Here is a 15,153-nt window from a genome sequence, read left to right on the forward strand (position 1 = left end):
GGCCGGCAGCCCAACAAGTCTACCCACTCAAGACCCCTCCCTCCCTGGATTACCCATCTTTTATACATAATCCTGTAGTACCCCCACCTGTTTGTCCCATCGATTTTTGAAGTCGAGCACGCTACTAGCCTCGACCACCTGGCGTGGAAGTTTATTCCATCGATCAATCACTCGCTCGGTGAAGAAGTACTTCCTGGTGTCACCATGAAATCTTCCCCTCTTAAGTTTTAGCGGATGCCCTCTTGTTGCAGTGGGACCCGTAAGAAAAAATATTTCTTCCTCCACTTCAATGCGACCTATGATATATTTGAATGCTTCTATCATGTCCCCCCCTTTCTCTGCGCTCCTCGAGAGAATATAAGCACAATCTGGTCAGACGTTCTTCATATGGGATGTCCTTAAGTCCTGAGACCATCCTAGTGGCCATTCTCTGAATCGACTCCATTCTCTTCACATCCTTTTGATAATGTGGCCTCCAAAACTGGACACAGTACTTCAGGTGGGGTCTCACCATGGATCTGTACAACGGTAATATGACTTCAGGCTTTCGGCTGATAAAGCTCCTTCTGATGCAATCCAGCATTTGTCTTGCCTTTGCTGAAGCTTTCTCTATCTGGTTGGTAGCTTTCATATCTTCCCGGATGAGAACTCCCCAAGTCCCTTTCTGCAGTGGTTCTTGCTAAGATTTCACCGTTCAAAGTGTATGTTCTGCATGGATTTCTGCTCCCAAGGTGCATTACTTTACATTTTTTTGCATTAAAGTTTAGCTGCCAAGTACTTGACCATTGTTCCAACATAAGCAGGTCTGTTCCTTAGTGCTGGGCCTGGTCGCGTTATCAGGTTCTGTTGCTCTGCCCACAATGTTGCATAGTTTAGCATCATCAGCCAATAATGTAATTTTGCCTCGAAGTCCCTGAGTTAGATCCCGAACAAAGATATTGAATATCATCGGGCCAAAGACCGAACCCTGTGGGACACCACTGGTCACTTTTGACATTTTTGAGGGAATACCGTTCACCATTACTCTTTGGAGTCTGCCGCTGAGCCAGTCCTGTACCCATGCTGTCAGTGTTTTCCTTAGTCCTAACGAGTTCATCTTGTTCAATAACCTACAGTGTGGAACACTATCAAAAGCCTTGCTAAAGTCTAAATATACGATATCCAGGGACTCACCCTCATCCAGTTTTTTTGTCACCTAGTCAAAGAAGCTTATCAAGTTGGATTGATAAGACCTTCCCTTTGTAAAGCCATGTTGGTGGGGATCCCTTAATCTTTCATCATCCAGAAATATGTCCAATCTGTTCTTGATCAACTTCTCCATGAGTTTACTCACTATTGATGTGAGACTCACCGGTCTATAGTTTTCAGCCTCTGACCTGCATCCCTTTTTGTGGAGCAGGATAACATTGGCAGTTTTCCAGTCCAGGGGAACTTTTCCCTCGCTTAGGGAAAGAATGAAGAGCACAGCTAACGGCTCTGCCAGGACATCACTCAGTTCTCGAAGTACTCCAGGGTGTAGATCGTCCGGGCCCATAGCTTTGTTTACTTTTAATTTTTATAATTCTTGGTAGACCTTGCTCGCAGTAAATTTCATGTCCTGGAAAGGGTCCTCCAAATTCCCCTTTACCTGTAACTGAGGACCGGATCCTGGTGCTTCGCAGGTGAAGACTGAACAGAAGTAGTTGTTGAGTAGTTCTGCTTTGTCTGCATCCAAGTCTGTAAAATTTCCATCAGTTTTCTTTAGGCGCCCAATACCGTTTGTGTTCTTCTTCCTGTCGCTAACATATTTAAAAAAGGCTTTCTCTCCTTTCTTTACCTGCTTAGCTATGTTTTCTTCCATTCGGAGTTTGGCTTCTCTGACTGTAGTTTTAACTTTTCTGGAATTGGCCAGATAGGTTTCTTTAGCTTCTGGTCGTTGTGATAGTTTGTAGTTCACGAAAGCTTTTTTCTTTTGTCTTACTAGAATCACTGTAGTCTATTTTTTCTGCGTCGTTTGCTCTCGGTTTTGATGTATATGTTGGTTGCTCCTTGCAGGGTAGATTTCAGAGTCGACCATAGTTCCTCTACATTGTTTGTTGTGTTTTGGTTCTGCAGCACTCTGTAGATGTAGTCCCCCATGCACTGAAAGTTAGTTCCTTTAAAATTTAGGACCTTAGTTGATGTGTTTGGCTTAGTGGATCCTTTCTTGAGGTGGAACCAAACCATGTTGTGGTCGCTGGATGCCAAGGTGTCCCCCATCGATACCTTTGTGAAACTGTCTCCGTTGGTGAGCAACAGGTCCAGGATTGCCTGGTCCCTGGTGGGTTCCATCTGCTTGAGGTGTGCTCCTCGCATGGAGGCAAGTAGCCTCTTGCTGCCGCTGGTTGTAGCGCAAGGTTTGTTCCAGTCCACATCGGGCATATTAAAGTCTCCCACCAGCACTGTATCTCCACGCAGTGTGATGGTCTCAGTGTCATTCATTAGTTCGTCATCTGCATCCTCCTTTTGTCTTGGTGGTCTGTATACAACACCAAGATATAGGCATTTGTTATTGCCCCTGGCAAGGTTCACCCAGAGGGATTCTCCCGTATACTTGATGTCTGTGATTTTAGTGACTTTGAAGTCATCTCTAATGTACAGAGCTACTCCTCCTCCTGATTTGCCCTCTCTGTCTCAACGGAGTAGGTTATAGCCTGGTATGACCATATCCCATCCATGGGACTCCGAGAACCACATTTCTGTTATCGCCACTATATCAAGGTCGGCGTTTCTCATTTCCGTTTCCAGTTTCAGTATTTTGTTGCCCAAGCTACAGGCATTAAAATACATGGCTGTCCATTCTATCTTTTTGCATGAAGTTTTTTCTGACTGAGATAGTTTGTCCCCTTCCTTCTTGCCTTTGTCCCCCTCAATCTTGCCTTCAATTTTGCCTTCATCCCCTTCATTCTTGCTTTGATTTTGCCTTTGTCATCCTTGCTAAATGTTTTTATCTCCTTCAGCGTCCCCTTCATTCTTGACGTTTTCCCCTTCCGTCATGCCTTCATTTTTGCCTTTGTCATTCTTACTATTACCTCTGTCACCATCAATATCCGTGAGACTTCTCCCCTCTGACCCCCTATCCATGCGATTTTTTTTATCCCTCTTGGCCCCAAGATGGAGTCTCCATCTCTCCCTCTGTCTCCCTCTCTACCGACTTGAATGCTTACCTCAGATACTAGGTCTGAGTTTCTCGCTCTACCTTCCTTCCTCCCTCCCTCTGTCCCCATTAGTATTCATGTGGTTACTTACCTCCGGGTTACTTACCCAACTTGAATGAGAGTGGGTCCCCTCCCCCATCTCACCTAGTTTAAAGCCTTCCGGAAGCAAGTGAGCCAGTAGATCGCTAAGACTCACGTTGCCTTTGCGTTCTGTTCTCCCTGCTTCCCTGACGTCAGGCCAGACGCGTACAAGCACTGGGCCCACAGCCTTCCCCCCTCCCCTCCCACGACAAGTTCCGGAACAGCCAGGCAACAATTGGCTGGCCCAGAACATCCTCTCCAATGTCAGAATTGATGTTGGGGGGGGGGAGGGGGGGAAGGCTTGTGGGCCAGGCGCTTGTACACGCCTGAGAGAAATTTGCAATGGTGGCTTGGAGAGAGAAAGAAAGAAAGAACATACGAATTGCCGCTGCTGGGGCAGACCAGTGGTCTATCATGCCCAGTAGTCCGCTCCTGCGGCAGCCTTTAGGTCAAAGACCAGTGCCCTGAGATCAGCCCTACCTGCGTACGTTCTGGTTCAGCAGGAACTTGTCTAACTTTGTCTTGAATCCCTGGTGGGTTTTTTCCCCTATAACAGCCTCCGGAAGAGCGTTCCAGTTTTCCACTACTCTCTGGGTGAAGAAGAACTTTCTTACGTTTGTATGGAATTTATCCCCTTTTAACTTTAGAGAGTGCCCTCTCGTTCTCCCTACCTTGGAGAGGGTGAACAACCTGTTTTTATCTACTAAGTCTATTCCCTTCAGTATCTTGAATGTTTCGATCATGTCCCCTCTCAGGAAGAAGAGGCCCAGTTTCTCTAATCTCTCTCTGTACGGCAATTCCTCCAGCCCCTATTTTAGTCGCTCTTCTCTGGACCCTTTTGAATAGTACCATGTCCTTCTTCATGAACGGCGACCAATGCTGGATACAGTATTCCAGGTGAGGGCGTGCCATGGCTGAGTACAGCGGCATGATAACCTTCTCCGATCTGTTCGTGATCCCATTCTTAATCATTCATAGCATCCTATTCACCGTTTTTGCTGCTGCCGCACATTGCACAGATAGCTTCATTGACTTGTCGACCAGCACTCCCAAGTCTCTTTCTGAGGGATCTCTCCAAGTATTTCACCGGACATCCTGTATTCGTATATAAGATTTTTGTTACTGACATGCATCACTTTACACTTATCCACGTTGAACCTCATTTGCCATGTCGCAGCCCATTTCTCAAACGTGTTTATGTCGCGTTGCAGATCTTCACAATCCTCCTGCATCTTCACTACTCTGAATAACTTAGTATCATCTGTAAATTTAATCACCTCACTCATCGTACCAATTTCCAGATTGTTTATAAATATGTTGATGAGCACGGGTCCAAGCATCGAACCCTGCGGCACTCCACTGGCGACACTTTTCCAGTCCGAGTATTGTCCATTTACCCCCACTCTGTTTCCTATCCACCAGCCAGTTTTTAATCCACGTGAGTATTTCACCCTCGATTCCATGGCTCGCAATTTTTCAAAATAATCGTTCATGCGGAACCTTGTCGAACACCTTCTGAAAATCCAGATATACAATGTCAACCGGGTTGCCTTTGCCTGTTTACTCCCTCGAAGAAGTTCAGCAAGTTCGTCAAGCAAGGAGACAAAAAGTTGAGGAAATCTGTGTGGTTTGATGCGTTCTAAGTAGAAGGCCAAAGCACGCTTACAGTCCAAGGTATGAAGAGCTGATTCTCCAGGATGAGAATGAGGCCTTGGAAAAAATACTGGAAGTACAATGGATTGGTTAAGATGAAAATCTGAAACCATTTTAGGTAAGAATTTAGGATGAGTACGGAGGACCACCTTGTCATGATAGAAAACTGTGAAAGGTGGATTCAGCAACTAAAGCTTGCCGCTCACTGACTCTTTGAGCAGATGTGAGAGCAATGAGAAACACCACTTTCTAAGTGAGATATTTGAGATGAGCCATAGACATTGGTTCAAATGGAGGCTTCATCAATTGAGTAAGAACAACATTGCGATCCCAAACCACTGGAGGCGGCTTGAGAAGAGGTTTGACACTGAAAAGTCCTTTCATAAATCTAGAAACCACAGGATGAGCAGAAAGTGGTTTCCCTTCGATAGGCTGATGGAAAGCAGCAATTGCACTAAGATGGACTCGAATGGATGTAGACTTGAGGACAGAGGTAGATAAGTGCAGAAGATAATCCAAGACGAAGACAAGGAGGTATCTTGAGGTTCCTTGTTATGAGAGATGCACCACGTAGAAAATCTAGTCCATTTTTTGTGGTAGCATTGTCTAGTGGCAGGCTTTCTGGAAGCCTCTAAAATGTCCCGAACGGGTTGAGAAAATTGAAGAGGCGTTATGTTGAGAGATACCAAGCTGTCAAGTGTAGAGACTGCAGGTTGGGATGAAGAGATCCTTGACTCTGTGTAAGCCGAGATGGGAAAACTGGTAGAAGGTATGGCTCCCTGCTGTAGAAGGGAGAACCAGGGTTGCCTGGGCCACCGAGGAGCTATTAGAATCACGGTGGCATGATCGTTCTTGAACTTGACAAGAGTCTTGAGAATGAGTGGGAATGGAGGGAATGCATACAGGAGTACAAAAGGAAGTGGGAACGGACAATGAGCACTCCACTGAAGAACACTGATGTAAAACCAAGTTGCGTCAGAGAAGCTTCCTCCCACACACGCGCAACTGCAGGGCGGCACAGGCAGTCTTCGCCGGCTTTAGTTTATTTTCTAAAGCACCGCGAAGGTAAGGGGGAGGGAGGGAGATGGATTTTGCCGGAGATGGGGAGGGGGCCGCGTGCGATTGGTGACCGTGCACCTTACCTCCCTTAACTGCGGGGACAAGGCCATTCACCGCTCCACTGTTTCGGCGGGTTAGCCGCGAGTAACTGCTACTATGTCATTCTCTAATTGGAAGAGAGCATCCACCAGTGGAGAGACTGTCTCAATGAAGGAGTGACTGTAATGTGTTGAGAGAGTGGGATGCAAGCCTGCGCTCACTGAGATGCCAGTGTCCACTGAGGAATTCTGAGATGAAGTCTGGCAAAAAGAGTCACGTGAATGGTCGAGGCCATGTGACCAAGTAGTATCATCATGTGTCTCGCTGAGAGTGAAGAAAGGGAAGACACTTTGCGGCAAAGCTGAAGGAGAGCATCCAGACGCTGCTGAGGTAGGAATGCTCCGAGTTGGACAGTATCCAGAACAACTCCAATGAACTGTAGGTTTTGAGAAGGCTGAAGGTGGGATTTAGGAAAGTTGATTTCGAATCCCAAGCTTAGTAGGAACCACGTAGTCCGTTGGGTCGCTAAAATAACCCTCTGAGATGTTGAATATTTGATGAGCCAGTCATCCAGGTAACATAGAAACATAGAAATAGACGGCAGATAAGGGCCACAGCCCATCTAGTCTGCCCACCTGAAGACCATGGTTCCACAGAACTGATGCAACCACTACTAGGCACTTGGTGAACACTCTTGGAGATGATGCCAGGCTGAAGGGTAGCACTCTGTACTGAAAATGCAGATTTCCCACCCAAAATCTGAGGTACTGATGGGAGGCCAGATGAATGGGGATGTGAGTGTAAGCCTCCTTGAGATCTAGAGAACACAACCAATCGTTCTGATCTAGAAGGGGATAAAGGAATGCTAAGGACAACATGCAAAATTTTTCTTTGACCAAAAATTTGTTGAGAGCCCTGAGATCCACTATGGGCCGCAGATCGTCCATCTTCTTCGGAACTAGGAAGTAATGGGAGTAAAACCCTCTGCTTTGCTGTTCCAAGGGAACTTCCTCGATGGCACTGAGACGAAGCAGAGCTTGAGCTTCCTGAAGAAGAAGGGCGGTGTGGGATGGATTGGAAGGATACTCTCTTGGAGGAAGCTCTGGTGGAATCTGAGTGAACTGAAGAGAGTATCCTTCCCTAATTATTGACAGCACCCAGAGGTCAGGTGTAATGGTCTCCCATCGATGGTAAAAATGATGGAAACGACCTCCGACAGGAAGAGGAGAGGACAGAGACAGAACGATGGAGGTTACGCTCTGCTTGAGACAGTCAAAAAGGCTGAGAAGCCTTTGGTGTAGCAGAAGGCTGAGGTTTCTGTTGCTTTTGCTGTTGTTGCGGTTTCTTGGGAGGTACTTGAGTGTAAGGAGCTGCCCTCAGAGGATAATGCCTCTGATATGATGGAAGAGATCGAAAAGGCTTGGAAGGTGCTGGCTGACTATGGAAGAAAAAGATTTCTCATGCTCAGACAACTTCTTGGTGGCGGCCTCTATAGATTCATCAAAGAGGTCATTGCCTTCACAAGGAATATTGGCCAGACAATCCTGAATGTTGGGATCCATATCAATGGTGCAAAGCCAGGCAAGGCGGCGCATCGCTACCGAGAAAGCAGTAACCTTCGAGGAAAGTTCAGGCATCATAAGATGACTGAATAAGGTGCAACCTGAGTTGTGCTAAGGTAGCAATGACTTGCTGGAACTCCAAAAGTCTGTGCTTAGCAAGGTCTTTAGTAAAACCAGGGAGTATATCAATAAAATACTTAAAATAAGTAGTAAGATGAAATTATAATTCAAAACCCTAGAGGCCATCATCAAATTTTGATAAAGACGACAGCCAAACTTGTCCATGATCCTGCCCTCTCTGCCCGGAGGTACGGTAGCATAGACCCTGGAAGGATGACTCCTCTTTAAGGAAGATTCCATAAGAAGGGACTGATGAGATAGTTGAGAGTTCTCAAAGCCCTTGCAATGTACAATTCTATACCTCGATTCCAACTTGCCTGGAACAGCAGGAATGGCATAAGGAGTCTCCAGGTTTCGTTTGAAAGTTTGAGAAAGAAGCCTGTTAAGAGGAAGTTTGAGAGACTCCGCAAGAGGCCGAGGCAAACCCATTTCCTCTAAATACTCCTTAGAGTACTTAGAACCAGAGTCCAATTTAAGATCCAGGTCCTCAGCCATTTGACGAAGGAAGGAGGAAAAGGACAATTGATCCACAAGAGGATGGACTCGAGAGGGACTCGATCACCTCGAGGTGCCTCGATTGGAAAACGAAGGTGAGGCCTCTCTGGAGCATTGATATCCTAGCGAATAAGCAAACTGGGACGAGACACTGGGAGAAGCGGAGCCCTCAGGTTCTGCTATGGGTGTTCTGGTTCGAGGAGTTGGAGAACTCAAAGAGCTGGTACACCTGGATGAGGAAGGCTGCTCTCTTGAAGAGGAATTGCGCCTCAATGAGTGCCTCAACCGGCGATGAGAGTGCTGCCTAGAAGCAGGTCTCGTGCGAGGTCGAAATGGGCAATGCCTTATGTGAGGATATAGGGCTGGAAGCCGTAGATCAAAGTCCCATAGACTCAGTGGTTTGGATCAAGGTAACTCGAAGCACTCCCAAAGACTCAGCTCCTTATATGGAGTGTGAGGATTCCAGATGAAACACTCGCAAAGACTCGACTCCTTGCAGATTCCAGACCAGACACTTGCAAGGACTCGACTCCTTGCATAGTGTGTGTAGATTCAGCTCGAGGCACAGGCAAGGACTCGACCTCTTGTGAGACTGCTGAGTGCCCAATCTGGCCTGCAGGAAGCAGAGTCGAGGTAGGACTATATTTGGTCAGTAACTGAACAAATTCCCGCTCTAAAATGGTCTGCATGGTAGCCTGCAATTGTGGATCCGAGTCTGAAACTGGACCACTTGCTGAGGCTAAAGGCTCCGAGGACGAAGAAGAAAAATGCTTTGACTTGGAGGAATAATGCTTAGGTAGCTTAAGGACCACGGCTGGAACTGTCTGCTGAGATATCTGACCCGAGGGAAGCTCAGGAGAAGGCAGATTTACTCGAGGTTGAGGACGTTCCAAATAAGGAAGGTCTGATGAGAGTCGAGGTCGAAGTGGTAGGAGGACACTCCGTAGCAGGCTTGACCGAATCTTCTCCACTTGAACGTGACAACATTTGAGGTCTCGAGGTTGGAAGATAGCACAGCGAACGCACGACTCCGAGCAGTGGTCAGGGCCCAAACACTGAAGGCACCAACGGTGTGGGTCAGTGGAGGAGATCGCACGCTGGCACTGGCTACACTTCTTAAAGCCCATGACCGGCCAGGACATAGAAGGAAAAATAGCTGCCGCAAAGTCAAAGCCCGCAGGCTGAGGGCGTGCAACAGGCCCCGCCGTCACTCGACGAAAAAGTTTAACTTTTTAAAAAAATTTTAAAACAATGACTGAAAGAAAACACAGCGACACGGTAATAAAGAAATAAAACACGAGCTGCGGTGAGAGAGGCATGAAGCGCAGATCGGAAAGACGGACTTCTAGGCTCTACAGAAAACTGAGAACTGAGGAGTCGCACTCGTGCATGCGCGGTGCGGCAGACTCTAAACTTCTGAGTTTCTTCAAGCAAGTCTGCTTGCGAGGCTGTCCGCATCTGGGCTCCGTGAATGACGTCACCCACATGTGAGAATAGGCTGCCAACTTTAATTTATTTTAAATTTAGTGATCAAAATGTTTCCATTTTGAGAATTTATATCTGAGGTCTATATTTTGCTCTATGGCCCCCTTTTACTAAACCGCGATAGCATTTTTTTTTAGTGCAGGGAGCCTATGAGCATTGGGAGCAGCACGGTGCATTCAGCACAGCTCCCTGTGCTAAAAACCACTATTGTGGTTTAGTAAAAGGGGAGGGAGTATATTTGTTTATTTTTGTATAGTTGTTACTGAGGTGACATTGCATATTTTAAAGTCATCTGCCTTTACCTCTTTGAAAAAAAAAAAAAGCAAATATAAATGATAATTAACATTTTCTTTGTGTACAGTGTGCTTTGTGTTTTTTTAAAGTTTATTGTCGGTAGATCATTTTGACCTTTGTCATTTTAAAAGTAGCTCACAAGCACAAAAAATGTGGGCACCCATGGTCCAGATAATCATCTTCAACCAGCTGTCGGTGTCTAGGGATAACACAGGCCTCTGTGGAGAAGCAGAAGCTGAAACACAGGGAGGCTGCACAGATGGTCACTCTCTAGCTGACCTGGAAGGCACACCAGTGCCACTGACATGGACTTGTCAGAGCAAGTTCACAAAGTCAAGCATGAAGGACACAGAGGACCAAGATCCCCCTTCAAGAGGAGGATTAGAGCACTTTCTTTTCGCTTTGGGGCTATTAGAATCTTTACGAGGTACTGGTGCCATATTATAGGACTCCAAGCTGGCAAAATGATCCCCTATCCAGCCCAACAGTTATTTGGCAGCATTAATAAGGTGGTCAGAGGCTGAACCCAAGGTTCCCGCCACCACAGCATGCGTGACAGAAAAAGTGGTGCAAGGGTGCTCTTCAGGTGCCCATCAAGCACATACTTTGTATGAATTCATGTCATCAGAGCATGGTGCATGAATTCATGTCCCTAGTGGTTAGAATAAAAAACGAGGCTTTTTGAAGAAGTTTGAGAACTTAGAATTCAAATTGGGAAAAATCCAAGATGGCTGTTTTCAGGATTTCCCATTGAAAAAATGGCTGTAACTCAATCGGAGGACCTAAAAAAACAGCAATTTTAGGATTTTTGGGGTGGTGGGAACAAGGCTACAACAAAATATAATCTTAGAAACCACAAACTCAGACCCCTCCCAGAACTGCTCTATGGGCTGTGACAGCCCTACTCACAGACCAGATGCTGGGAACATGTGCTGCAGCCTGCTACAGCTCAGGGTAGCTGGAATAGGAGAGGACCTCTGCCAGCAGGAAAACTACCTCTTCTGACTCTTCAGCTGCCAGTCAAGACAAAGACAGACTGAGCCTAAAACCCCGAGAACTCCAAACGCCACAAAGAAGGGGGAGGAAAGTACAGCTGACACTATGTGCACTCTGAAGAAACACAATTGGTGCCTGTACAGCCTGCACTAGCACTCCTGATCAAGTCAAGGAGTGAGCAAACCAAAGGGGAAACCCCCGAGCTCCACAGTTCAAGCAGGCTGGCTGAGCAGGTCCCCCGCAAGATCCACCTGTCAGCTGCAGATCGAAGTCTGCTTATCTCATGCAGGCTAGGAAGACACAGGAGCTAAAAAGGAACAAAAATACCATGAAAAAAAGCATAAAATACTGGGAAAACAAAAAAGAATACTAAGCAGATCAAAGTTGTTGCCGCAGGCTCGCTTGCAGCAAAAATAACCGACTGGGGGCAGCAGAGAGCAGGGAAGAGGAGGAGGTACTTTAAACAGTAATCAGTATCTCCTGCAACAGACGCGCAGGAGTGGATGCAAGACCCTTGGTTCAGCATACTATTCCTATTGCACTGAAAACATCACTGTTCAAGCAAAGGCACCATGGACTTTACCATCGATAAAGTTAATATAAAACTTTGGTTTACCAATATGTCCATACTATAGCATTCCCAATAGTTCAAGATCATCTTAAAGGAGAACATACTCCTCCTGAAATGCCACAATTATAATATAATAGAGTTGGATTATTTTGTTATCAACAATATACCCTGCTGGAGTCAGGCACTTATTTGGCTCCAGGGATAACAGAGGAGGGATCTTTGTGTTTCCATAAGATTAAGGTTAGGATCAGTCTTGAGTTCATCTACAAACAATAATATTTATTAGACCAAGGCCCAGATTCTCTAAATGGTGCTGTTTTTTTAGGCACCTATTGGCGTCTAAAAAATTGATGCTAGAATCATGCCTCTGCAGCTGCTTTAGGCCACCTAATGCAATTGTGGGTGTGGTTAATGCCAGAAGTAAATAACAAATCGGTTACTCAACAATCAGTATTTCCAAAGACCCTTCACTCAAGTACTCTCATAAATATAATATTGGTCTCTATGGATAATTCTCTATACACTTAGAGTATCTCATGGACCTCGGCAGTACCTTCTGCATATAACATAGTAACATAGTAGATGACGGCAGATAAAGACCCGAATGGTCCATCCAGTCTGCCCAACCTGATTCAATTTAATTTTTTTTTTAATTTTTTTATTTTTTCTTCTTAGCTATTTCTGGGCAAGAATCCAAAGCTTTACCCGGTACTGTGCTTGGGTTCCAACTGCCGAAATCTCTGTTAAGACTTACTCCAGCCCATCTACTCCCTCCCAGCCATTGAAGCCCTCCCCTGCCCATCCTCCACCAAACGGCCATACACAGACACAGACCGTGCAAGTCTGCCCAGTAACTGGCCTAGTTCAATATTTAATATTATTTTCTGATTCTAAATCTTCTCTGTTCATCCCACGCTTCTTTGAACTCAGTCACAGTTTTACTCTCCACCACCTCTCTCGGGAGCGTATTCCAGGAATCCACTACCCTCTCCGTAAAGTAGAATTTCCTAATATTGTCCCTGAATCTACCACCCCTCAACCTCAAATTATGTCCTCTGGTTTTACCATTTTCCTTTCTCTGGAAAAGATTTTGTTCTACGTTAATACCCTTCAAGTATTTGAACGTCTGAATCATATCTCCCCTGTCTCTCCTTTCCTCTAGGGTATACATATTCAAGGCTTCCAGTCTCTCCTCATACGTCTTCTGACGCAAGCCTCCTATCATTTTCATCGCCCTCCTCTGGACCGCCTCAAGTCTTCTTACGTCTTTCGCCAGATACAGTCTCCAAAACTGAACACAATACTCCAAGTGGGGCCTCACCAATGACCTGTACAGGGGCATCAACACCTTCTTCCTTCTACTGACTACGCCTCTCTTTATACAGCCCAGCATCCTTCTGGCAGCAGCCACTGCCTTGTCACATTGTTTTTCGCCTTTAGATCTTCGGACACTATAACCCCAAGGTCCCTCTCCCCGTCCGTGCATATCAGCTTCTCTCCTCCCAGCATATACGGTTCTTTCCTATTATTAATCCCCAAATGCATTACTCTGCATTTCTTTGCATTGAATTTTAGTTGCCAGGCATTAGATCATTCCTCTAACTTTTGCAGATCCTTTTTCATATTTTCCACTCCCTCTTCGGTGTCTACTCTGTTACAAATCTTGGTATCATCTGCAAAAAGGCACACTTTTCCTTCTAACCCTTCAGCAATGTCACTCACAAACATATTGAACAGGATTGGCCCCAGCACTGAACCCTGAGGGACACCTTTCCTTCCTTCTAGAATATTGGCACCAAAAATAGTCATCAGTCTCACAATCAATAATCATATACTTAAACATTCTAATTAAGATATATCAGTACTCATGAGTCGTTCGGCTTGAGGGGGATTATCCTTGATAAAGCCCAACTAGGGCGAAACATAGTTTCTATGTCGGAGTGCCAACCCCCACCCGCGTAGACTGAGATGAGTACTGATATATCTTAATTAGAATGTTTAAGTATATGATTATTGATTGTGAGACTGATGACGATTTTTGGTGCCAATATTCTGTATAGAGCAGGGGTAGGGAACTCCGGTTCTCGAGAGCCACATTCCAGTCGGGTTTTCAGGATTTCCTCAATGAATATGCATGAGATCTATTTGCATGCACTGCTTTCAATGCATATTCATTGGGGAAATCCTGAAAATCCGACTGGAATACGGCTCTTGAGGACCGAAGTTCCCTACCCCTGGTATAGAGGAAAGTTTATTATATGCAGAAGGTACCGCCAAGGTCCATGAGACACTCTTTAAGTATATAGAGAATTATCCATAGAGACCAATATTATATTTATGAGAGTAATGCCAGAAGTGGCATTAGGCTGCCCATAGCATCTAAAGAGGCACGATTCATATCATAGGTAGTTGCCAGAAATGTAAGCCAGAAAAAAACTACATTTCTGGCGCCTCCCTTTGACAGAGGTGCGGTTCTGTACCCAACACCATCGCATGATTGACATACGATCGGCGGCAGCTTTTAAGGTGGCCAACAACAAAGGCGCCGGTTACAGAATCCAGGCTAAAGTGGACTGGACTGACCAATGGCACAAGCTAATCTTTTTAACGTGTTTAAAAATGTACTTATATTAGTGTAAAATGCTGGTAAACTGACCACACCTGTGAGAAAAAACTGTCCTGGACAAATTGAGGACAGCTAAATGCTGAAGGCATCCACGAAGAAGTGCTGCACAAACCTGAGGGGGAAAAAACCAAAGGCACCATTAAGGCATCAAGATAATAATTCAGTGTTTTGGATTTCTATCCCATATTACCATATGAAAACCATAAATTAAATATAAAGCCAAGAATTACCATGTCTAGTGCACATTCGGTGTTGGATAAATCCAGATGGATAATGGTATTTGGCTGGCTCAGAAAACTGTACAGGAACTTTAAATTAGAGACAAAGAAAACATAACAATTATGAGTGTAGAGCAAATGCTTCCTACTCCTCCCCCCACCCCAAAATTAAGCAATCTCTTCCGAAATGCTTTTCCTATACAGACAGATTTGATAAAACAATATTCCATTAAACTTGAATGCTTCATCAGACTGGCTAACTTATTCATGCTGCAGAACACTGTCTGAACTGTGCAAACCAAATGACATGACCGAAATCACAGCTCATAAAAGGTGCTTTGCACTCCTGCTTAAACCCAAATTGGGCAATCATAATGAGAGGCTCTAGAACAGCAAACTTTAATATGCAGTTATCTAATTTTAACCTGTAGACTAAACTTGATGAGTTCAGATTATGTTAGTCAATAAAAAAATAAGAACTAATCACTCCCCGTGTTAAGATTTAAGGATATCCATGCACATATTTTTATTGAATGTAGGTCAGATCTATTAAGCTGTAGCTAGTTAAAGTAATTTCTTTTACCAATCTCAATAACTAAGGGCTCCTTTTACTAAGGTGCACTAGCGGTTTTATCGCATGCTACAATACCGCACGCACTAAACGCTAATGCCTCCATAGAGCTTGCGTTAGTATTTTTTGTTTAGTGCGTGGTTAGCGGGCTAAAAATGCTAGTGCACCTTAGTAAAAGGAGCCCTAAATTAGCCCAGAGAAATTAGC

At 45.1% G+C, this 15,153-nt stretch overlaps 1 protein-coding gene across 6 annotated transcripts in view; it reads right to left on the minus strand.

Moving 5' to 3' along the window:
• The window catches only part of CARMIL1 (capping protein regulator and myosin 1 linker 1), a 476,507-nt gene that overhangs the window by 185,757 nt on the left and 275,597 nt on the right, over positions 1–15,153 (minus strand). For all 6 annotated transcript variants that reach the window (XM_033934492.1, XM_033934489.1, XM_033934488.1 and 3 more), the window contains exons 14-15: positions 14,388–14,465; positions 14,193–14,269 (exon numbers count right to left, since the gene is read on the minus strand). In XM_033934492.1, coding sequence (XP_033790383.1) covers positions 14,193–14,269; positions 14,388–14,465 — 155 coding nt within the window. The remainder of the gene's footprint in view (positions 1–14,192; positions 14,270–14,387; positions 14,466–15,153) is intronic.

The sequence above is a fragment of the Geotrypetes seraphini genome, chromosome 2 (assembly GCF_902459505.1).
Source record: "Geotrypetes seraphini chromosome 2, aGeoSer1.1, whole genome shotgun sequence".
NCBI lineage: Eukaryota > Metazoa > Chordata > Amphibia > Gymnophiona > Dermophiidae > Geotrypetes > Geotrypetes seraphini.